General features: G+C 41.3%; 1 protein-coding gene across 1 annotated transcript in view; it reads right to left on the minus strand.

Annotated features, from left to right (window-relative positions):
* LOC128672157 (Kv channel-interacting protein 1-like) overlaps positions 1-22,614 on the minus strand; it is a 100,027-nt gene extending 77,413 nt beyond the window's left edge. Inside the window, exons 1-2 of the mRNA XM_053749104.1 lie at positions 22,502-22,614; positions 19,683-19,870 (exon numbers count right to left, since the gene is read on the minus strand). Coding sequence (XP_053605079.1) covers positions 19,683-19,870; positions 22,502-22,614 — 301 coding nt within the window. The remainder of the gene's footprint in view (positions 1-19,682; positions 19,871-22,501) is intronic.
* Between the last annotated feature and the right edge of the window lie 3,341 nt (positions 22,615-25,955).

Genomic DNA, 25,955 nt, shown 5'->3' on the forward strand with positions numbered 1-25,955 from the left:
ATAATAATTTTTCTCTGGAGTATTTTGAATTTTTTCCCCAAAAACATAAGGACAAAGTGAGGAAAATGCTTGCAAAGAATGAGCGCGTTAAGTTTATTTTTGTCGGCAAAGTTGTATCAGGTAAAATGCCTAACGTTGTTTTTCGTCAGTTTCCTGAATACATTTCACGTTTCCACGGAATAATACAGTATATTATTTTTTTTTCATTGCGAATACTGAACTATTTTGTGTAAAATATGCAGTTAGATGTATTTATGTTTTATGCATTGTTTTACGAGCTAACGTTAAAGCTAAACAATTAAAAATGAGTCCGATTTTAGCCCTTAAATAATTTGTAGATTCTAGTATTTAAAAAATATATATATTTAATTTAATTATCGTTAGCATAAAAGTAATCCTCACTGCATTACCATATCGACTCCACAGTATTTCGCTGCCAACGTTAACACCTGTCGAATGAAGCCTATTTACCGCCAGTAGTGTGAGATTGTTTACGAACAACGGTGGCTATTCTGGTCTCAACAGATCTCAGGTTCATTATCAACACTCACGACCTCAGTTCTGACGATTAACATGCTTGTTATGTGTATCTGTATATTATATGTATATTATGTGTATAGCATCTTTTATGTGTTTCAAAATAAATTCACGATAGTGAAATTGTTTTGAGGGCCGGGCGTCGTCGCCGTGATGCGTTTTCGTGTATTCGTAATGCGTATTTAGTCTGTCTCAGCTAGTCACAATACGCATGACGGAGATGGACAGATGAATTAATTGGCCACTCTGTCCCAAATATGTGTTACTGGAAATACGCCGAACACTCAACATTTTACGACCTTCATGACATATGTTCTGAAAGTATTTGGTGTACTGACCTGCTAATGCAGGTTACGTTATTTATATTATTGTATACAATATATGGAATGGAAAGGCTATGGTCGAATGGTCCATGAGATCCATAAACTTACCATCTTTTTAAATATAGTTTCAAAAAGCCTGTTTGGCGACATTATCAGTATTAAAATATTAATTTGCATTGCTGCCAGCTTTTTGGGATGGATCCAAATTAAAATAATTATTTTCTTTATATTTTCATCAAGAAAATTATTTTAATTTGGATCCGAAAAAAAGTTTATTTTCATCAAGAAAATTTAAACAAAATACAAGACAACTCGTCTGAATACAAAAAAGTGATGGGTCAGGCAAGTGCACGAAATATATTTTTAACCCATGGGAGTCAGGTAGTCGTCTCATGGAAAAGGTTGAAAAACAACGGTTTAGTTCTAGAGACACATCGCTACAGCCCTCCAGGCATATATTGATATTCTATTAATACAGTAGACTCGTTTAGTGAAGCTATCATATAGCATCGAGCATTGCATATATTTAGAGCTGATGAATATTGATGAATGTGAGAAAACACCAACAGACAGCCAAGAATATAGTTCGGCAGTACAATCACCCTTGATTGGAATAGCTTTGGGAATAATTAGGGTAGCTACCACTCGGAATAAGTAAACGATATATTTTTTATATTCCAAAAAAGTTCACTCTTACAATCGTTAAATACCAAAGTAAGTCTTTATTATTGCGTGTCGAGAACAAGTCAGATCATATCTTCTCTAAATGTGTTATCTCATTTTTTTTAATTTGTGGCTGCTATCGTCAGCCCGAGCGCATGTGTAATAAGGGCACTTAGGACAAACAAGCAGACGAGCCATTTTGCAAATGTAACTTGTATTGTATCTTGTAAGTATTCACCAGTAGGTGAATACTTGCTAGTGTGGAAGTCGGAGCTAAGTCCAGGCGACTTTTTCTTTACTATGTTATGTTCCTTATTCTGGTTGTGTGGTAAGTTATAGTTAAATTCAAGTTGGAGGCGGCATGAATGAAAGTGGATAATATCTTGATTCATTGGAAATTGTGTCTGATTTATGGAATCTCAACTGATGTTGCCCCTTTCTCTTCTAAACGTTTTTCAGGTTTCTAAGCCGCTGCGCTTAGGAGCTCAAAGTCCGCTAACATAGAAGTAAATGAAAAATATAATCACGTCATTTACAATAAAACTTTAGTATTGCAAATATCGCTAATTTATTATTCGTGATAAATATAAACAAGCTATATATTTGTAAATATTAATACACGTTCATAGTTTTACCGGACAAACAAAACGATAATTAAACAAACTATCAAACTAATTTTCTCAGAATATCTAAGATATATGGATGGAAAATTATTTGATATTCGATAGATTATGTTTGTTAATAACTAATGGAAGGCATATATAAATACCATATATAAGATTTTTAATGTACAAGGGTAATTTGTAAATATTACCAACATGTAATGTAATCATGTGGCAAGAAATAGGTAAACATTGATTTTTTAGATTTTTTAGAACATCTTAGTTGTAGCTTTTACATCAGTGCGATACACAGAAATATTTCATGTCATATCTACAACATCTATTGTTCGATTGCTCTAGAATGTTCAAAGACAAAAGGTTTAACCTGGTTTAACACATAGCTACCCGCAGTAAATTTCTAAGAGGCGAGTCTATTTCCGTATATTTCCTTTCACATTCCCGACTAGGGATGCTTCACGTGCACTTCACAAGGAAAATAGACCAAAGGTTTTTAAGATTTATTTTATAAAGACGACAATGGGCATTTCTCAGGGCGTTTCGACCGCTGCTGCAGTCACGCAGATTAGAAAAATTGTAATGTCAGCACGATCGCAGTGGTCGAAACGCTCTAAGAATCACCAATGTTAGCAGATATCGAAATGGATAAAAGAACTTGATAAAAGTCATAAAATATAACGTAAGTCTCATTAAGTTATGAATGGAGAAGTCGAGACGAAATAATATTAGGAGCAAATATTGCTTCATGCATTACTAAAAATATATTTTTTAGTTAGAAAGTGGAATAGCGCAGACTTATAAACCTGTAGAATAGATTATATTTATCGAAAGTCATCCATAAAAAATAGCACATACTAAACAGTATACATATGCTGCAGTAATTTTTTCATAATATCTATATTATATGAAGCATTTTTATCATTCATAATGCCGGTTATACGAGTACACTACGCCAAACACGTCGTCAAACTTTAGTGGTTCGACATACATTTGCTGGCTTTTCCTAGGGGTAAATAAAAGCTCTCATACAAACTACGTAATGTTAGTTCATTCGTGTCGGCATCTGAGTTCGGACATTGTATGAAGCCGGCATAAAATGTTGAATCAAACACAAGGTCATCCTAGATTTACAACTGTAAAAGAATTATACAGGTCACGAACTTCTTAAAGCGACATATCTCATAAAAAATGTATTGTTGCTTAGTACGTCCCTGTAATAAAACGACGCAAAACTTTATTATGGTCGCCGCGAAGATTTTACGAACCAAGTTTGTATTTTAGTTAATTTAACGGATTGTTTTTGTTGCTGTGGCAAATCGGAAGCATAAAATTTTACGTTGAAGGAGACCCTCGAAAATTTTATTAACGTAGATATAAAAATACCACTTGCAATAAGATCTTAATATAAAGATTTAAACAAATTTTCACCGAGAAAATTCTGTTTAAAAAATAAATAAATAAATCTAATTTGAATATTTGGCTGTGGTTTTACGACGGGCCGCTTACCTTACGTCAACCCTCTTTGGGAATGCTGGTGTTTATCAGCTGTCAAAGTATTCTTTCTCTTTAGTCGCCTTGTACGACATCCACGGGTGGATACGGAGCGGTATTATTCTAATTCAGCGCCGCCACCCTGGAAGGATCTTGGTTTGCGAAACCTTAAAGCAGCGCGGGGCGGCGGCGGTATAGTTATACATTCTCAATTATTACTCTTTATGACATTATATTGCGTTGGACATCCGGCAACTAGATGGGTCGATGATGTAAAGGAAATTGCTGGCAACAACTGGATGGGGATGGCCCAGAACAGAGATGGTTGGCGGAGACGGAAGGAGGCCTATGCCCAGCAGTAGGTCATGGAGGCCTGCAGATGATGATGATGATTATAAAATATTACTATAATATATTTATATTATAAAAGGTTAATTATAATTCACAATGCCTAGATAGGTACATTTGTAAATAATTTTAAGACCAAATGTGCATTTACAAATTATGTAGAATAAATGAACATAAACATTATATTGTGGTAATAGTTACGAAGTTGCAATGTAACCTACATTGCAACTGAATGTACAGTACAATATTTGGTCCCGGAATAGACATATGATTGTAATATCACTCAAAGCCAACTCGAGCATAATGAACTAACGCATACATCTCGCAGTCAACACTTCCAAACCTGGCAGCATTCAATACCATCAGCTAATCAAATCCTACCTCACCTAGCGTCCTAGGGAAGCGACTGAATGTTGCACGACGCGATGCGATTTTGTGCGGACTGTATGCAATGCCATAATAACAGAACGTTGCAAAATACAGATTTACCGGTTGTTAAATAATTATAAGAACTACATTTGTTTATTGACGTCTTTGAAACAAAGGCTGTGGTCAAGTTTATTGTGACGCTTTGGACTTATCCTGTTAGATTAAAGTATGTTGTGTCTCGTCCTGTCAAGTTCGATAGTGACGAAACATGATTTAAGTTAAAATAAACTTTAACTTTTTTTGGTCTTTCAGGATAATTTTAAGTCAATTTTTGACGTCATTAAGTTATGTATATCTTAAGTTGAATCCTAATTGTTTGCTTACTTGTATAAAACAACAAATTTTGACTGTTTACGAAGACAAAGTAGCTCTAATATAAATATACATTTCATTAGTCAATTGTCGCGCTGCCTTGCTGCACTTAAGATTCACGTAAAGTTGGAACAATATTGTGTCTCACGTGTACACTTGTGGTAAATGCAGGCTACGGCCAATCATGAATTCATGAATTTGGAGAACAAGAGAATCGGACCCCAGCTGCAGAAAGAAAACGAAGTCGAGTTCTAATTGATAATTTGCACTAAACTGAGCAAATCTTTCACACACATATGAGTTATGGGCGAATACAGGCTATTTGGCTTGTATGTGCAGTATCTCAAAGTCACTGATGTTTGCAACATTATATACCCATTAATTAAGTTTATTCTCTCATAATTCTTGTTAACCCGGGAACAGCAATAAAGGGACCATAATAATAAATTAGGAAAGTAATTTACCTACGGCGCTAAGATGATTTACGTAAACATTGTTCCGTTAATTTAGAAGAATAGTCTAAAAACTGAAACTTAATCATTAGTTTAGCTAGTACTTACTTAATACTTTCTTTTTTACCATTTCTGAAAAGTTATTTCAAAGTAAGTTGGAATGTATGGAAGGATTTTTTAATCGATTTGCCTATAGAATGTATCGTGTACCGATTAAAAGTACCAGGGAACCAGGATCTACGAACAAACCCCCGGAATCATTTAGTCTAAGAGCTAACAACTAAACTGTTGGAATCACAGTACGTGCTCTCACTTAGGTCAGTTAACGTACGCTACAAATTGTATAGAATACAGAATTGACCGTTGTAAAAAACATGATCTGAAATGTTTGTTAGCCTTGTTATTCCAAAATAATTATTAGATATAAGCGTCTCATAACTTTTAGAGTCTCCCCATTGCTCAGTCGCGCTTCGTCTTCTTATGTCATGTTGTGATCCGTCGAGGTCACATTTTAGTGTCAAACCCAATAAAAATACAACGGTCTTAACGCGCTGTCCTCGTCGCAACGGAGCACGACTTAGCAACGAGGCATGGCTTTTAATCAAGCTGCTCCCAAAGTCTTTCGTGCTGTGAGAGTTTTGCCAAGTATAAAAAGTAACCTACATTTTATTTTAGGTATCACTAACCCGTGTGTTCATTAAAATCCGCACGGGAAAGGTGAAAAAATGAAACAGTGGTAAGTTTTCAATCTGTACTGTCATTGTTTTATACTTCAGTTTACAAGCAGCAGTTGGTCGCAATTTCCTCTGTACCGATTGTGAAGCCGAATCTCTTCAGCTTTACGAGGCCGCGTGTGTACGTGACTGTACTTAACCTTTATAGGTCCAACCGCATGTGAACGAGATTGTATTTAAACTTTATATAGTTTCAATATTACATTTAGTGGCCGAAGTTCGGTTTCATCTATATTTACGTTATCGTAAATTCAAATAGTTATATTGAACAGTTGCATCTCATAAGAATGACAAATTTATATTGAAATCTAAACGGTTGTGGTGCAGTGGTTGACATACTGTCTAACTGGCCTAAATTAATAAAAGTTGTCTACTATTTCGACTCGAAAAGAAGCAGAAGATATGGTCGCCATGTTCGTGTAATTTGTATTTCATTACACAATTAATCGTAAGTATAGATTGATTGACTTTGACTGTTAACATACTAGATGGGTCTCGAGGAGATATGAGCTTGAGGAAATTTAGGATAAATGTACCCTAAGCCATCCCGGTTTTGTACCAAACATAAAAATCTGTGCAATCGATTTTGCGTGATTGATTCACAAACATCTCTATTCGGTGATGTGTTTTTGCCCAATGTTTTCTTCCCAATTTTTTCCAAAAAGTCGGACGCAAACCTAACTTCTTCTTCTTCACAGGGTCGTTATGTGGAATGAAATGCACACAAAGAGTTTCTTGGTACTATTAATGGAGTGCTTTGCCATATTAATACACACACAAGTTAATAATCAACCAGATGTTTTTTTTCATCGAAAGCAAATGATGTCGATGAAAACGATGATACATGAGTTAGATTGGTATACAAACTCACGCGGCGTGAGTAGGAGTCGAAACCCGCCGCGTCTTAACCATTAAGCCAAACCTTTCTTATAGGTATTCAAACCTAATTTGTAGGTAGGTAAATCCGTCTATGTCTTCATACACTTATATCCAAACTTTCGAATTTATAATACTTATTAGTAGAATATAATAATCAGAAGTTATTGTGTCACAGAACTTTCATATTTATAAACGTTTCACATTTCAAATTTCGATTCAACAGAAAATAAAAATAAAAGAGCTTTTATCTTCTTATTCAAAGCGCACAATTCGATAAAAATTGAAGCTAAAAGATAGCAGAACAATGAAATCCATTAACATCACACCAAGACCATAAAAATAGACCACGCTGCTCCAGTTAATCCATTTTATACCTGGTGTTACTAAAATGTAGTATGTACAGAAAGCGCTGTTCTATATCGTGAAATCATGATGTGAGACGTTTTACATGTATGATTTGAAAATTAAAATACTATTGTGTATTTAATTTGACATGTTTGAAGACTAGAATTCGTATCTTGTGAATTTTAGACTGTTTTTTTAATTACAAACCAAATATATAATTTCAAATTTTATATATTTTTTTGTTCTTTTTTATATAATTAAACAATTATATAAAAAACGAGATCAAATTAGACCTAACCTTATATTCTGTTTTTTATCCAAGCAAAAAGCTATATATTACATACGTGATCTGTATTTTAGTTGCCGGAGGGCACATTTTATGCCAAATTGAAAACTGGGAAGTGATTGACAACTATTCATTAGTGAAACTGCCGGGTAATAGATTCGACGCGCATCGAAAATTCCAAAATTTCATTAATTCCGGAAAGAGAAAAGTTAGCAAAGTTAGAGGGACGGAACCCGACGAGTTGTCCGAAAATTGTTCATAGATTTATCCCGAAATATATTCGAATAAACAAAATATGTAGCTAATACAAAGTTCTGAGAAGGGATTTGGGATGAATTTGTCAAGTACTTCTGAAATGTTACCCAAGTCAAAACGTTTGTTTGAATGAGTTTAGATTTGAATATTCGATTTTTTTGTTATTGTGTGAATTGAAAATACACAATAAAAAAGTATAGAAAAGAAAGGAAAAAAAAACAAATTAGAAATAAGCTCTTATAAGAGTAAAAAAAATTCAATTAGAAAATTTACCTATGTTGACTACGGCTATTCCTATTTTAAAATCGGGTATTCATGATTATTTATAATCAGTTACTGGCTCGTGAGTATTTTTTTTATACAAGGGTCTTTTTAATATTTTTACTCGATTAAGGATTTTTTCCCTAAAATATCTGAAAAAAGGTTGAATACAGAATTAGAAGATCGAACCATTTCAACTTTTAGGCAGAGGCCGTAAATAATGCAGCTACCGTCGCGTAAAAAATTCGGGGCTAACAAAGGTTAAGGGTTTTTTAAGCACGTGCACGCTCGATGGCATTAAAGAAAAAAAAGTAGAATGACAATAAAAACACTTACGCAGAGCAGTTTTCGCAGCTCTTGTACAGCGCCAGAGGAAATGAAAAAGACGAACAAAACGCTCCCAGAGCGGGTTGCTTTCCTGGCTCGGTGCGTCTGAAAATCTTACCCTTTTCTTTCGAGCCCTTTTGTCCTTTATTCCAGATCTTTTACTTTTAACTAAACTCGATTTGATTTCTTTCACTTCATTCGTAATCACAGCACGACTACTAGACGCAATCACGTTTTGTTTCTCTATTGTTTTCACTACATTTTTGTCGTGTACTTTTTCACTGACGGAAAGAGGTCTCACTTTAGCGTTTTGTTTCACTTTGATAATTTCTTTGAGCTCCGTGTTCAAACTTTAGTTTTTCACTATAAATAAAATTACACAACAATTGTAATTGTGCGAGTATCTATTGGTTCAGAGATACAGATATGCGTGTTAGCGACGCATTGGCTTTGTTTCAACTCATCGTGAGTTGTAATAAGAGCAGCTGTAAGTATTTTAATATCAAATGATTGACATGATATACTTGCTCCTATGTCTAATACTATTATAGACAACAAACTACAGACACAGATAAACAAAGAGATCCGGAGTCCTTTTTTTTTTTTTTTTTTTAACGTGTGGAAAGACCCTCGTCCCGTCCATCCGGCCACGGGAAGCCGGACAGGTGTGTGGGACTTGAACCCACTAAAACCACACGATGCCAACGCCAACCGCATTTGTGCCGGGACCATGTGCTACTCTCGCTCCACAGCCCCGGCGCGGCGGCCGCTACCACGGCGGCCTCGGCTCGGCCGCTCTCCTCGGAGCGGCCAGCGGGACGGCTCGTCAGCCTTCTACCCGCTTGGGTAAAGGCGCGCTTGGCATGGGCGCGCCTTTCTACCCGGGGGCCGTTAAGCCGGGCGACGGGAAATCCCGTTTCCGCCACCCGACCGGCCCTATTGTGGGGGCAGCAGGTGCAGGGCGTATGCCCGCCTCCTGCGCCCTGTGCGCCGGCGGCGAATGGGGAGGTCGGTTGTATCCTCCCTCTCCCTTTCCGCCGCCTCTTTGCGGAGCATTACGCTCTCCGCAAAGGCCTGCACCGCTGTCCACGACGTCTCGCTGTGGGCCATCTGTCTTACGACAGCCGGCAGGGAGAGGTCGTCCCCCACAACCGCGCGCAGCTGCGCGCGGTCTTCGTCCCAGGCTGGGCAGTCCTCCAAAGTGTGCTGGGCGTCCTCGTCAGCACATCCGTCGCAATGGTGGCAAACGGCAGACGGCTCACGCCCCGCTATTCGACACAGATACCCCCCGAAGCAACCATGCCCTGAAAGCATCTGCGTCAAGCGGTACGAAAGCGAACCGTGCTGCTTCGCCAACCACTGGGCCAAAACTGGACGAATAGCCTCGACGGTTCTACGCCCAGCAGAGGGCCGCTCCAACCTGTGGCTCCACTCCTGAATGCTGCGCTGACACAGCTCGTTGCGGCGCCCCGCAATCTCCCTAGGTGCTGGCCGGTGGCCCCGGGTTAGTGCCTCCTCACGCCATTTGAACAGAGACGCGAGGGTCCTGGCTTCTAAGTCCCAAGGAATACTACCGGCCAGCAAGCACGCTGCCTCACAGGAGATCGTGCGATAACCTCTGGAGGCCCTGATTGCCATCACCCTCTGCGGACGTCGCAGAAGAGCGATATTTTGGTTACTCAGGGCCTCTGCCCAGATGGGGGCACCATAGAGGGCCATGGATCGCACGACCCCTATGTACAAGCGTCTGCAGGACGCCTCCGGACCTCCGATATTTGGCAAGAGCCGTGTCAGCGCACCAGCCGCCGCCATCACGCGCGGCACCAACGCCGCAAAGTGGGCGCCGAAATTCCATCTGCCATCAAGGACGATGCCTAGGTACCGCATCGTCGGCTTGATGGCGATCTGAACCCCGCCAACCGTCAAGCTGGAGTCTGGCGGGGGCCCCCTTCGAGGGCCGTGAAAGCACAACGCCTCGGATTTTTGAAGGGCTACCTCCAGACCCAGCCGGCGGATTCGGCGCACCACTTGCGCTACTCCCGCAGTAGCGACCAATGACGCCTCTCGATATGTGGCTCCACGGGCCGCGACCAGGGTGTCGTCGGCATAACACACCAACTCCACACCTGGTGGATTTACGGCCCGCAGCACCCAGTCGTATCCGATGTTCCACAGGAGCGGTCCTAAGACAGAACCCTGTGGAACACCGCGCGTCATTGTGCTCTCCTTCCAACCATCTCGAGCAGGGAATACTATCCTCCTATCTGAGAGGTAGTCCTGGACGATCCGGCGCAGGTAGGCCGGCACCCCGTGGTAGCGAAGTGCCTCCATAATGCACGGCCAGGGGAGGGAGTTGAAGGCATTGGCGATATCAAGAGACACCACCACGACCACCTCACCCTGGGAGACCGCATCCTGCGCCATGGACTTCACCCTCAGAACGGCGTGGACGGTTGACTTCTTCCGGCGGAACCCGTACTGGCAATCCGCGAGGTCAGGACCTACTCTCTCCAGGTGCTCGACGAGGCGGTCAGCAGTGACTTTTTCCAGCAATTTGCCTGCCTCGTCGAGCACTACGATTGGACGAAAGCCAGACGGGGTATCCGCCGGTCGTCCCTCCTTCCGTAGCAGGACCAAACGTCCCGCTTTCCACGCCTTGGGAAACCTTCCCTGCCCGAAACAGGCGTTAAACAACCCCCTCAGTCGCTCCCCGAGGACGTCTAGAACGAGGACCAACGCTCGACCTGGAATACCATCTGGACCCGGGGCGGTATTCTTGGCGCGTAGCCTGAGCACGGCCGCGCCAAACTCGTCCCGAGTGATCTCAGGAATTTCCTCCCGGTCCTCAAGCCCCACATCCAATGGTGGAGCCATGCTGGGGGGCTGGAATGCCGCTCCCTGCGGGAACAAAGCGGCAACTACCTCGCCGAGGAGCTGCGGCTCCAAGCTCTGCGTCAAAGGGACACCGTATGGCCGAGTCTTGTTGCGGACCAGCTTATACGGACGCCCCCACGGATCGCGATCCAGCGAAGCCAGCAGCTCCTCCCTGGCCGCTTCCTTGGCGGCCGCAATCTCGTTCGTCAGCGCGCTCTTCGCCTCCACTAACGCTGCACACAAGGCGGCCTCTACGTTCTCATCCCGGCGCCGTCTCCTCCGGTACCGGGCGTACTGGCGTCTCGCAGCAATGCAGGCTTCGCGTAGCCGCGAAAGCTCTGGAGACCACCAGTACACCCACCTTCTGGGAGGACGAGTACTGTTCCGGGGCATTGACGCGTTACACACCGCTGTCATAGCGCCGCGGAACCACTCGGTCTCATCCTCAACCACCACGTTTACTGGCGCACGGCACCAGGCTTGTATGATAGCCGCCTCGTGGAGCAACTCCTTGTCGAGGCGCTTTAATTGCCACCGTGGACCGATCTCGTTCGGGGCCCAGCTAGGGCCGCTCGGAGCGACCGAGGACGCGGAAAGATCAAACCGCACGTAGCGATGATCGGAGAGCGTCTCCACGTCCTCCAACACCTCCCAACCCTGAACACGGGTTGCCAGGGCAGGGCTAGCAAGCGAAACGTCCACTATTGACCCGCCCTGTTGCCGCACACACGTGTTAACTGTGCCCCTATTCAACACCGCCAGTCCGACGGTGATGAGCCATTCCTCCATAACCTCACCCCGGACATCTGTTGCTGGAGATCCCCAGGCCGTTGACTTGGCATTGAGATCCCCAACAACAAGCACAGGGACAGGATGGCTCCTGTGGACAAGCGCCTCGACTTCGGCCAGGAACGCCTCGAACTCGCTGAGTGGACGGTTGGGAGAGAAATAAACCCCTACCACAACTAAGTCGCCCAGACGAGCCGAGACCGCTCCATGACCGCGCACCACACTCATTGGAGGCGAAGAGCTCGCCGACGAGACAATGGCGACCATGCCGTCACGGTCCGCCACCCAGTTGTCCCTAGGGGGGACAAAGTACGGCTCAGCGACTACCGTCACGTCTATCAACCACTGCGCCACGCTCTGGGCCAGCAGGTCTTGCGCCCTGGCACAGTGGTTGACATTCGCCTGGAGAACTTTGAGAGCCATAACTATTGGGAGGCCCCCGTCTCCATCGGCTCGGCTCGCTGAGCCGCACGGGCGGGCTGCGTCTGGGCCGTAGCCGCGGACGCACCCCGCCTTCCACCTCTCTTCCTGCGCGCACTCGGGCACGCCGCACTCGCGACCCGGTGTCCCGCCGGTTTGCCAGACTCAGAGCACAACACGCAGTTCGCAACTGCAGACGTGCACTGGGAGGCCTTATGGCCTGGTTTGCCACACCTGTAGCACAGCGTGCTCCTATCCACCGCTGCAGTGCATACCTGGCTGACATGGCCAACCTCCAGGCAGCGGTAGCACTGCATTAGTTTCGTCGGCAGCAGTTTCACCTGCGCCGACACCCAGCCAACAAGGAGACGCGTGCCAGGCGCGGTCAACCTTTTAGCCGCCACGACGGGACACCGTACCCACACTGTTCGGGTGCCAGTGCGGTCCACCCGGATCTCCCCAACTTTTACGGCAGTATCGGGGCACTGAGCAACCCGGGAGACCGCACCGCGCACCAGGTCCTGGGTGGCCGAGTCGCAGAGCCCCATCACGCGCAGGTCCACACACTTCTGGGGGCGGGACACATCGACCAATTGAGGGTCCATCACCTCCCTTAATTTGGTGGCCAGGGCGTCAGCCTTGGCATCTCTTTCGGTGCCCGCAATTTCGATGATACGGGCACCGGTGGCCGCTCTCTTTAGCTTAACACCGGAGATGCCAAGCTCTCCGATGTCAACCCGCTGCCGCGCCTGCTCCAAAATTTGGCCATACGTGGCGCCCCCTTTTTCGGCATCCGGCTGCATCTTGAGAAGGATGGCAGCCGAGCGCGGAGGACGCAACTTAGCCTGAGGCTTCTGCAAAGCAGGCCTCGCCGCCATCTGGGGGGCAGACTGATCTCCCGGACGGGTGCCGGAAGTCGCCTGTTTCCGGGTGCCCCTTCTCACCACGGTCGTCCATGATTCATCCATAGACGCCGGGGCTGGAGGAAGGGCACGTGGCGCTGGTCGAGGCGCTGACTGAGGCGACGATTGAGGCGCCGACTGAGGCAACGACTGGGGCGCAGACTGAGATGCCGACCGAGGCGCCGACCGAGGTGTCGCCAGAGGTTCCGCGGTTTTCGGCACTGGCTTTGCTCTAGGAGGTGGGGGCGGGGCCTTCGCCGTTGATGGCAGTGGGTCCAACTCCAACAGGGCGAAGGAGTTCGATGAAGCCCCAGGGGGATTAGACTCCAAGGTCTTCCCCCCACTTTTCTTCCCCTTCCCCTTACCTTTTACGGGCTTGGGGGTGAGCGGGGTCTTCCTCCACTGGGCCACATTGCTAGCGACCGCAGGGGGATCTTCCTCCTCCGACTCCGATGTCAACGTGACAGTCCCCACAATGTTTGAACCTGTGCGGCGCTTGTCCGTCGCCAGCGGGGGGCGCCATTGCGGTTTCGGCAGGAGACGATCTTCAATGCCGTCCAGGCGGGCGTTTACGAAGGGGCCCGCCGTCTCCAATATGAGCCGCTTCAGCGACTCTATGTCCCCAGCAGGGACGTCCGCCAAGGAAGTGCGCGCTGGCGACACCGTAGGCTGCGTGGACCGCTGTATTTCAGCACGCATCTCCACCATCTCCTTCTGCAGCGCATCCAGTTTATTTTCCAGGCGTTTATTCTCCGCCTGTAGCCTTTCAGCCTCCTCGCTGGCAGTGCGCCTGATGAGAACAGCCACCACCTCCTCGAGAGACGCAGCTGCTTCCTTAAGGCCCTTCACGAAGGTGCCCTTCAGATTATTCGAACTGGCCGCGACCTTCCTGATGACACCAATATTGGCGTCGGCCAATTCTTTAAGGGCACCTCCGACTTGGCCCTCCACCGTAGAGCTGCAGAGCACTGTCGCCCTTTTCGCAAGGGCGATTTCAGCCATTCGGGTCACCACCCGTTCAGCCTCATCACGACGTGCTACCGCCAGCTCACGCCTGGCTTCGGCCGTCAGTGCCGATTTAGGTCGGCCCCCTTTCTTTGCCGATGCTGTTGGTGGGCGGATCTTCGGCGCAGACTCGCCATCCGACCCATCAGCCCTCGGCTCCACCGGATTACGGCACCTTTTCCGGCGCCTCGGCTCCGACATCTCCACGTCGGACGCCGCCACGACGCTCTCCACGCTCACCCACGACGATGCGTCGGATAGTGAGCCAGCCTCTGGCTGCGACGTCAAATTGGAGGAACTTGCGTTCCTCAGGCGGTTAGTGCCCCCCCCAGATACGGTGGGGCAGCCCACACCTGAAGGCGTGGGAAGGGATTCTCCGGCTAAGCCGGTACCCTCCTGGGGTAGATTGTTTTTACTACTCGCCATTTCATTAGTTTCCTTTATTACAAGGGTGAGGTCCCTGATCTCCCACACTACATGGTGAGCGCTAGGGACGGAGTTCCCCCTCCGCCATTCATCCTATCGGCACGCCCGAACCTTAGGATTGGGGTTATTTTTGGTGAGGTTTTCTTCCTCTCGGCACAGGCCACAAAGTGGCACAGCACCCTCGGCCCCGAAATGGGGTAACGAGGTGCCCGACGCTGGCCTAAGCCAAGACCACCGCGCTAAACGTGAGCCACATCCGTTCACCGTCTGAAAGCAGACGGGAAGGAGTGGCTCCCACCAGCAGGATATTCGCCAGTAACCAATAAGACCCCGACTACCAGGGAGTTATTGGCTACCGCCCAGGGTGCACCGTCCCGAATCCCTTGTCAGCCCGCCGCTCTCACCGGATCCTTGCGGATAAAGTGAGAGAGGCTAAAGCCTTCAAGGGACCGGGCGCTCGAGGAGGTTTCCCGCACTAGCACCCCAAGAGATCCGGAGTCCTAGATCAACGACGAGACGCTGTTCACTGCAATATGAAGCTGTGTGTGTGAGACATCGATATTATAGACCAATGGGACAATGGTTTGACATTGATGCATATCATGTGTTCTGCCGACTAATTATATGTCGTTCACCTAGGACACCGCCGGGTGATAATTTGGTTGGCAGCCAAGATTTTATCAAACGACAATTCCAACGCAGTAGTGCAGGTCTAATATCGCATGTAATTAATTTGAGAAGGAAATCCCGCCGGATATTAGTTCGGAATATATGTCAATTGCACTGGCATCACAATTACGTAAATATTTACTCTATTTCGATTGTGCAGACATTGAAATGTTTTATTGGAAAGTGATCAAATTTACAGACGCTAATTGATGAGATGATTAAAATTGTAGGCAGAAAATCTGCTAATATCTATTCGAACAGGGCTTGGTATACCGTTTAAAATATTTGGTAACGTTACCGCTGTTAAATGCAGTTAACTTTATTAGCAAAGGCAATACTGAATAACGGTAAATTTTCAATAATTTACCGGTAAATGTATTACTTGACCTGTTCACCCGTTTAATACACTTTTAACATAATGTAGGTACCTAGATGGTTATCGATAGTGTAACGACTGATCTTCATGTAATCGATTCATTGATGAGAGCAGTACATGCTATCTTATATAGCCTATAGGATTACCTACACACATGATATTTTTATACTTATTGGATTATAAAATTGAAGTATTGAAATTTCTTTTTATAATGCTAATATGTTAGATAAATAAAACGTAAATATATTTATAAATGCAAAAGTTTGTTAACTTTTCAAGCTTTATCTACTCAACTAATCGCTTGAAATAGAAAAAAAAAAACTATTTTCGTCTACAATTCAAAAATTTATAAATAAACAACGCACAATTTAACTGCTAACAAATGTTCGAAAATATACAAAGAAAGAAAACATAAAATAATCCACGTTCACACTGACACTGGAAGTTTAGTATTCAAATGGTATGCAAGCAAACCCGTATACACACACCAGTGTATACGCGCTCGCATCGTCAAAATACGTACATTTTCACAAGTGAAAATTCAAAGAGAAAACGCAGGTGTCTCTCGTACAGTTGTCGACAGAAATCGCTTTTTTAAAGTCAAGTATTAGTGTACTCTTTCATAATTTTGAAAAATTAAAATTAAATGAAAAAGGTAGGTATGTGAAAAAATGCAAATAAATTATTGTAATACTTCATTACATTTAATTTTGACTGCTATATTTAAAATAAATGTTTTACTGAGTACGCCATAGGGCTGCATTATGGCGTACTCACCATAATGCAGCCCTATGGCGTATACAGTACAATACGAAGCGATTTTACCCCCTTTTCGAATAAATAAATTTTCATAACAAGTCAATATTATTGTATGGTGCTTAAGGCATAAACACTTTTATGATTGTACATCAGAAAACAAAATAACGTTAACACAATCGTCAATAGTACCTAACAATATTTTTAACAGCTCTAAAAGAATAAATACAAATACTTCTCTTATTCATTGTACTTACACAAATTTTATGTAAAGCTTATGAAAATCGTATTCTGACATAGAAATAATCTTTTTGTTGAAATCGCCTTTGAGGAGACGACAATTCTTACGAACAATTTGGAATGTTCGAATTCTATTGAAACTCGAGCAAATTAACCATCTTATATCAAGTTGAGGAATTCACATTGAACTTGATATCAAGTACCTATTTAAAATATCCTTCTATTTTCCTATTTTTGTTCAATTGTTTTTATTATCACCAGGATTTATAAATAAGGACAGGTTATAATAAATATATATGTTTGTACTTACGTGCAATGATTTTTTAAAATTATTTTATCTGCGTGCCGCTGACGTTTAGACAAAATGGCGTGCGTTGCGTTTTACAGCGCAGGCTTCCTTTTTTTGGCGGCATTTTCTACGGTCTTGTGCCAGTCTCATACATCGCCTTCCCGTGTCCCGACCTATGTCTTCTAACCAGTGGGCTGGTGTATATGAAGTAAATATCTCTATGCCGCATTATATATACAGTTTTGCTTACTATTGAAGTACTAAGAAGTTCGAGCGTTAACTCCTAGGCCATCTCTGCGTGTCAGCAAATATACCTAGTTCATTTAGTTTACTGGAATATATTAAGCTACATAGGATGCAGTTTCCTTTTGCTTAAACAATAAATGAGTCAACCTTTTAGAGTGGTTATGGTTAACCAATGAACTTTAGCTTACCAAAATTGTCTGCTTTAATTTTTTTGAAAATGATAGGTTTTGTTTATATAAACAATTTACAAAGACCATTAAAATTAAGACAGCTTTATTCACAACAACACGATCGTGTAAAACAACCATAGGCATAAAATGAAACGTTACATCGAACAATAAACTTTTTAAGTATTGACATAAAGCCGGGCGTCAAAGTGCTCAATATGTTGAAGGTCGCAATTTTCATCATTAATCGTTAATGCTTGGTGCCAAAAATAGTATTTGTGTCTTTAGTTGAATATAAGCTCGTAATACTCATTATTACTCTCCACAGTTCATTATTAAGGGTATTAAGGTTATAACCATAAAATTGTTCTATAGATTGTAATCAGGTATTAAATATTAATATATTTAATACCTAATGAACCGGCTTCAAAATGAGGATATCATGCTATTGTCTTTATGTATATTACGTATATGAAGTATTTATATGAAGTGATTCTTTTCATGAAATACAGTGTCATTTAAAAAAAACGGTAAGTATTGAATTATCAGTGATCTTATTTCTGCCATTTTGTAAATATTATATATTATTGTATATGCATTCTCATATTAACAACAAGAGTCGTTTCGTTAATGCAACGTATCCGAGGCACCCAAAAGCTGATGATGACTCAATGAAATAAATACATTATTAAGTTAAAATTTAACATTTATGTCAATGGGTTTAACTGTATACGATTTTGCAAAGGTTTTATTAAAGTATTACTTCATTAACAAATTAAAGTAATGAATATGAGAGCTTTATACTAGTTACGTTGAAAATACTATAATTTGAAGTTTGAGTAATATATCATTTTTGACGTTGAAGGATGGAGTAGAGGCTGCGGTCAGACAGCCAGAGATTAGCGGAACTAATGATTCAATACGTGAGAGTTATTTTGATAACAATGGGCAAAGAGATTACAATTTATTGTGAACTTTTTTTTGTAGTCTATGCCACTCTCCAACTCTCTCCAAACACAAATATTTGTATGGATATGGAAATCAACTTTAACCTGCGCAGAAAAATTCAAAGTACGCACGTTAGGCACGTGGTTCATGTTAACGTCACAGTTGAATGGTGCTACCCACTCTAAGTGTTGTCCATTTATTTGTTACTTTGTACGTATGTATGTTTGTTTGCAATACAGAAGAATGACAAAGAGCTTTAATGTTGCCAGAGCAGTTATAAAAACGAGCCACAAAAAAGGTAGGTTTATATGTTATCTGTACTTACCTACTGTTTAGAATTGTGTAAACACTAAATACCCACGCTTCATGAAGACACAATGTTAAAAGGTAAATATTACGATCTGCAATTACCATTTCGGGTTGGATTGTGGTTGGGCTTGTGTCTTAAACTGTATTTTATTTGAGATGTACAAATATTAGTTAAAATGTAAATAATACCGGTTAAAATACGAATATGATTATTTTGGTCAAGTGATTATTTTCTGAGTGTCATAGTGAGTCTAATATATTTTTAACTTGTTTGCTGATTGTTTTATTCGACAATTTATTCAAAAACGAATTAAGAGTAGGTTGCTCTAGTCAACTTTGATGTTAACTTTCACCTGCGCACCACCGCCATTTAGATATAATACTTTACTGCGCAGGGTAAAATTAACGTCAAAGTTGACTAATGCAACTGACTCTAAAATGTAGCGAAGATATAAAACGTTCGCCCTTTGGAATTATACATGTAAAAAATTACAATGTTTGTATAAGAAAGTTTAATTAAACATTCAATGGAAATAAATTAAAAACGTTTGAAGGTAAGTAATTAAAATGTTGATTCAAATGAATCGAAACAAATTCTAAACACAAGTGTATATATTTAGAATTATTAGTAAATATTTAATTGAGTATTTAATTACCTATATGGTGCAATGTCAGAGAAATATCTATTTCCCAAAGAATGTACTTGGATGTTTCGCAAATATGTTAATGGTATGCTAAAGAGTTGGCGCCGGGTTTGATTACCTACTTTCAGATATTATCGCTCATAATTTACGAGTGTTTAGCATTGTGTCTATGGATAAAAATAAAAAAAGTATGTCGATTGGAACATCTTTGGGCGAAAGTGTACATTACAATGTTAATGCGGCACGTACATGTACCATGAAATTATATAGGAAGAATACGTTATACTAAAAAAATATGAAAATGATGATAATACATAAGATTAATAAAATACTAGGTAATAAGACAGAGATAAATATTACCTAGAGCAAATTTGACGCCGGTCCACGCGGAGCGGAAATAGTGGAAGAGCCGGCGGTAGAGCGGGCGGTGGCGGCGGCGGTGGCGGACAGGCGCCTCCGCGTCGGGCGCGGGCGAGGGCGCGGGCTCGCATGCCCCGCCCGCACCCCCGCGACCCTCCACCGACGACACCGTGGCGTTGAGCACCCAGCTTTACTCAAAACGCTCGCTCCGCTAATGAAACCGCACCTTTACCACACACAACATGTCGCGTTCACTCACATGCATTGTTCACCACTTATTTTGCACTATAGATTTCCTCTAAATCGTCATCACTAAAAATTGTTGAAAGCGAAATTCCATTACAATTCACTGCTATACTTAATTGAAAATGACAAAACACTGATGTTGTAATTCGGCTCGGCTTTCAGAAGCGGGCCTGTTGTATTTAATATTTGGTGTCTTTCATAATTCAGAAAGCATCCGAGACGGATGGTAAGCAGCGGTCAAATATTAACTGTTTGGTTAACTACACTTTAGTGCTTGTCTTTGGCTACGGGTAAATAGTCGTGGAGTTCGCAAATTAAATTTAGAATACCGTCGTCTGTTTTCTTTAGTGATTGTTAGGAGCAGGTCCGGATTAAGCGGAATTCTCTTATTTCTTAATAAGTTTTTCGTTAACAGCGGCAAGCGTTAGAGGAGCGGAAGCGGGAAATCTGTGAACAAAGAAACGAGCTGTTAGTTTAGTTAGTAGCGGTGTGCGGGCGATTAGTTCTTGTTATTGGGGCTAGCAGGTTTACGTATTTATGGTTTTATAAAGAAAACGGAACATGAATTTTAGAGAAAATGTACTATAAAGGTAATCTGAAATAGTTAACATCATATATATATATATATATATATATATATATATATATATATATATTTAAAAGAGTGGAAAGCAAAATGTATACTTAATAACATTTCTGGTTCACGCTATTCATCTAGGAAAGCGACAATCACAACAAGAAATGAGTTAAATTGGAAGTGGTTTTAGTATTTTAGAGAAAAATGTAATATCGAGGTAATCTAACATTATTTATTTCATTCTAGTGCTTCAACATTGACGTTTGACGATAAATAAAGATACAGACGAAAATTACGAGACGTCTGTAATTTTTATAAAAATTAGTTGTAAAATAAAGTATAGGCAAATACATTTTGATATCGAACTGCCAATATTGTATTATTAACTAACTACTGCTTGTAAAAACGCAAAGCAGTGAGATTGTAATCGCTCACTTCCATCATATCCCGGTGGACGCCGAATTCTCGGTAAAATTTCCAATGTTCCGTAACCTTTTATGTTTATCTTATCTTCCTGAGGTCGGATCGCTGTATTGGGAGAGGAAACATCGATCCTGCGGGATCCTTTGTGATCCTCTGATATTCATTTTGGCTAGGAGACGGCGGATATGTTTGCGGGTAATTTTTTTTTAAAGTGATTGCTTTTAAATTTGTTTTTCGATACAAAATTTATAATTTGAAAGATGAGAATCGAATCGACTCTTTAAGATGTCTATGTGATAATCAATTAATTTGATTAGAATTAAAGTAAAAAATCAACATTATTAATCAAAATATATGATGATGATAGTTATAATCGAGTCGCATTGCACTCATCTTATCATCTCACCACTATTAGACTGAAGCTATAGTTTACATTTTTGGCGATAATATAATCAACACGTGAGTAACCTATATATTTCATTGATAATATATTGAATTAATTCTAAAGCAAAAGGATAAATAGTCACTTTAAGAAAATGGTTTTAAAGCAACGTAAAGTCTTTACAATATAATAACAATGTAAGAAACCTTCGCAATCATTGTTCGTTTCAATTCGGATATATTTTGAATCCAAGTAGAAGTGCAAACAAAAGGGTTTTGCAAAACTTTTCGATGTAAACTTAACGGGTTTAATTTGGGCGTAGTCAGTCATGAATAAAGACGCCGTTTGTTCGGTGTTTGCACTGAATTTGCATTAGAATTGGATTCTGCGGCGCGTCTCATGTAAATTTGTCGCCTATATCAAAATATTGAGCGTACATATCCAATATTTTGTGTGGTTACAAGATTTCCAAGGGCCAGCTCAATCTGAAAGATATTATTTTTCATCTTGACCTGATCAGAGATTCAACCCAGGACGTCTAATGTAGCCATTAGGCCACTGAAGTGGTCAACTTAGGGGACGTAAAAAATTGGTGTCGACTCTTTACCTTAGATTTATATTTTATCAGTATTTTGTAAAAATGTCCCCAAAGAATGCGACGAAATTCGAAAATGGAATAAACAATTACAGAAATTTTACTTTCATTTCATTAATATTTAGTTACATGATACATAAACGTAAGTTAAGCGTGAAACTGGACTATTGGGTATATACCCAATTACTGTAGATGAATTATATTTCATAGGATGTTTGAACTATTTCAATGTCATCTTCTGTTTCATTTTTATTTTGTTCGTGTGAGTACAAAAATCTGTCACGCGATATTTTTATTCGCGTCATGGTGTAAAAGTGAATATCGAAAGGTAACATCGTGTTTTGATGATTTTTTTTTGCTTTTGATTCAAACGCGGAATCACAGCTTGCGTTGGGCACTACTGTTTACCATTTTTAGGGTTCTGAAGTAAATAAGGAACTCTTAAGTTTCGTCACTTCCTTCCAACCATCCGTCAAAGTAAACTGTAAATTGGCAAAAATATATAAAAAAATATTTTTAATGTGTCTATAGCTACATTGAGAACACTTTTTTCTCTTCCATGGTCATTTTTTATTTAGAATATCATTAAAGCACACAGCGCCTTGCGTGTCCAATATAATAATGGTTTGAGGGCAATGTTGGGGTTACCGAGACGTTGTTCCGCGTCAGGGATGTTCGCGGAGGCGCGCGTGGACACCTTCCAAGCCATAGTGCGAAAGAGGGTGGCCTCCTTGATGCGGAGAGTGGCCGCTGGCCCCAACAGCCTCCTCACTATTATCGCTGGTAGGTTAGATGGGCCCTTTTTTAAACACTGGACCCATATCCACTTAAATAAGTAACTAACATAGTTTTAAGAACATTGTTACTAACACTTAATATGGTATTCATTTATTGCCGAAATAAACAATTATTATTATAATATTATTATTATTAGCAAAATATTTTACATAAAATAATTGCGTCTTAACAATCATTATAAACAATAATTCCAAAGAAAATTAGATGACTATTAAAATAGAGGAATATCATGAATGTTATGGACAAACTATCTGAAGTAATTCGAGTGGAACTGGTCGGAGATTGCTGTTCCAATCGTCTCTGGATTGTGGTTAGGTTTGCCCGGTATTGCAATTACTCTCTCATCTTCGCATATTTCTAGTTACATTCGGAGCTGTAACTCCCCAAACCCAATGTTGGCGTAAAACTCTTTCCATGAAATTTTGAAGTTTGGTTGGAAAATTTTATAACCAACCAGACGTTAACCCTCTTGGGGAATGCAATAGTTGACAGCTATAAAGGTTGAGTCCCTTAGTCGCCTTGTACGACATCCACGGGAGTATATGGAGTGGTTTTATTCAATGGTTCAGTCCTAGCTGAACCACACGCCGCTTTCCATAATGTTGGGATAATAGAGGTTCAAAGAAATGTCCTATGCATGTATCGATCTTATTAAGGCAATAATAGACGGCAGGCATCTCCGCCGTTTGATCTAAATCCAGAAAGTAGGCCGCGGGAGCACATCGAATTAAACCTTAATTGGGGCTGGGAGGTGAACTTTTGTTTGGCTCTCAACATTTTGTACTTTATTGATTCTAACAAAGTTTTTAGCTATTGTTATTTTAGTATTACGTGAATGGCTGTAGTTTATGTATGAAGACACAAAGTAAATATATGAAATAAAATGTACAAGTACACAAACGTAGAGACCTTCAGACATCTACAGTTTCGTAGCAAGCAACGCTACGAATTCACACGTCTACAATTTCGTAGCCAGTGCTACGAGTACTAGCTACGAATATTTCAAGTTTATATTTACCCACAGGCGAAAGGTTACATGCTAGATTAATGAAGTGTCACTAACGTAAATAAAAATGAATTCACCGTCCGCTTAATATAAATCGTGGCGTGAAAAACTCACTTCAGGCTTTGGACGCAGTTTTATTTTTAAAGGGACAATGGGCCTGCCGAGCCTGACATATAATTCAACCATTTTATATCTTCAACATTGTCACTGGAAATTGTACTTTATCGTGATGTGATAAAGCTGTTTTGGAGAGCATTAAAAGCGTGGTTGGTGTATAAATTAGAACATGCGTCACTGTCGCTGAAGGAAAGGAAGGATGATCGCAATAACCTGTGAAATGGACGTTTGATGACCGCGAGTTAGGACGTAGGGGGAGCACTTGGTAATGACGTCATTTCACGATGACGAGTGCTCCTTCATTTGCAGCAATTATTCCTGTCAGTATTAATTATATTATTTTAATTGCAGTTGGATGAAATTTCGAGCGTGAGCGTGAAATTTTGAGTGAATCGAGTGGAAAAAAAGAGCGAGTGAACTTTTTTCACTCGCTCTTTTTTCCACTCGATTTCTTACGACGTATTTTAGTGAATCGATTATACATTACATTTTTGATTTTGGACGCTAGTGTCCAATTTTCTATAAGTATTATAGAGAAAGTCGAAAATTGGACGATGGATTCAACTGCTTTAGGGCTGAGGAAGCAACCGAGACAGCATTTAGATTTCAATTAGTTTGTACTGACGTGAATTAATTGTATGGTATGGCCTTTTTATCCTGTTGTGTAATCTTTTCTTGAAATTGAAAATTATAATCAAATATAATAATATGCATAGTAAGAAAAAAAAATCGTCTCTGTTATAGAACATTTACCTACATTCCATTCACTAACAGGTAGAGATTTATGATGCACGATATTTTTTCTGTTATCTGTACTTGTAGGATAAAAAGCTTGCATTATCTGTGTGCGAGTACTCTCACGGCTTGTGGCGGGAGTAAATTTATGTTAATGATTATGACTGTCTTCGGAAATTGAAACAAACTGCTGCAGTGTTATCAGCTTGTTCATAGAATTTTGCATGCTTAGTATTTTTAACTGGAATTGTAGACTTCCAAGTCAGTCAAGCTAAATTGGGATTGTGATGGACATGTTTGCCGTCGGAGAGATGGGTCGGACTGGTTACTCTATGGTGCCAGAAGGTAGAAGGTAGGCGCAGAGGGAGACCGCGAAAGAAATGGCGGGATGATATTGATGGATTCCTGCGAGGTTTGTAACAGGCTGCCGTCAACAGAGATTTGTCGAAAAAGGAAGGGGAGGCATTTGTCCAGCAGTGGGATATATCAATAGGCTAATAAAAAGGAGATTTCTAGAAACTTTTGCAAAACTATTACCCGCGATTCCGCCTTCAGTAGCTTATGTTTGTCCTCGGGTTATTAGCAATATCTATTCCAAATTTCATGGAAATCAACTCAGGTTTTTCCATCGTGCGCCATATGGAGTCCTATTCGTTCTTGGCCTTTTATTATTTATTATTATAATAATATCTAAGTGGCTTGTATATATATGCATTATTTTACACTTGCTTCGATGTCACAAAGCATTTCACAACACTTGGTAACCCAAATTAAATTTACGGAATCTTGTTCTATTAAAGCTTAATAAACGCTATTGCAGCGGGAGTTTGTATCAAGACTCGCTAATCTTAAACATAAAGCATTTTACGATGTCAAATTAAATTTTATCTCCGAATGTATTCTTGACTTCTTGGATCTTTATGGATCGCTGCTTTAACTCTCCAGTTAAATGTCACTTTTCAAGTAACAAGAGCCATGGAAGAGCTCTTTACGATGTTGGTGTTGCCATAGCTATTTGTCTTATGAATTTTTATACTAAATTTGTCTTCAGATTTTAAAGTGAAACAGGCAAAGAAATGACTTCATTTTGAAACCAAGTCGCAATTCAGAAATTGACATGTGTTTCTCGTACTAAAATAAGTCGATTCGATTTCCTCCCGTGAATGGCTACTAAAGGTTAAAACGGCTTGACAGCCGATAGACAACCATTGAGTTTCCAAAGAGGGTTGACTTCTACCGAATCTTCAAGGTCTATAGGATTCATTTTGATGATCTCCGAGCTTCGGGGCTTCACAGTCAGGATAAAACCGGAATTACGCTCAGATATGAAAGAGAGAGAGCCAGCCAAGATGCAAATGGAGTAAAAGCGGCATTATAGCATTTAATGGCATTTC

The sequence above is a fragment of the Plodia interpunctella genome, chromosome 8, assembly GCF_027563975.2.
Source record: "Plodia interpunctella isolate USDA-ARS_2022_Savannah chromosome 8, ilPloInte3.2, whole genome shotgun sequence".
In the NCBI taxonomy this organism is placed as follows: domain Eukaryota; kingdom Metazoa; phylum Arthropoda; class Insecta; order Lepidoptera; family Pyralidae; genus Plodia; species Plodia interpunctella.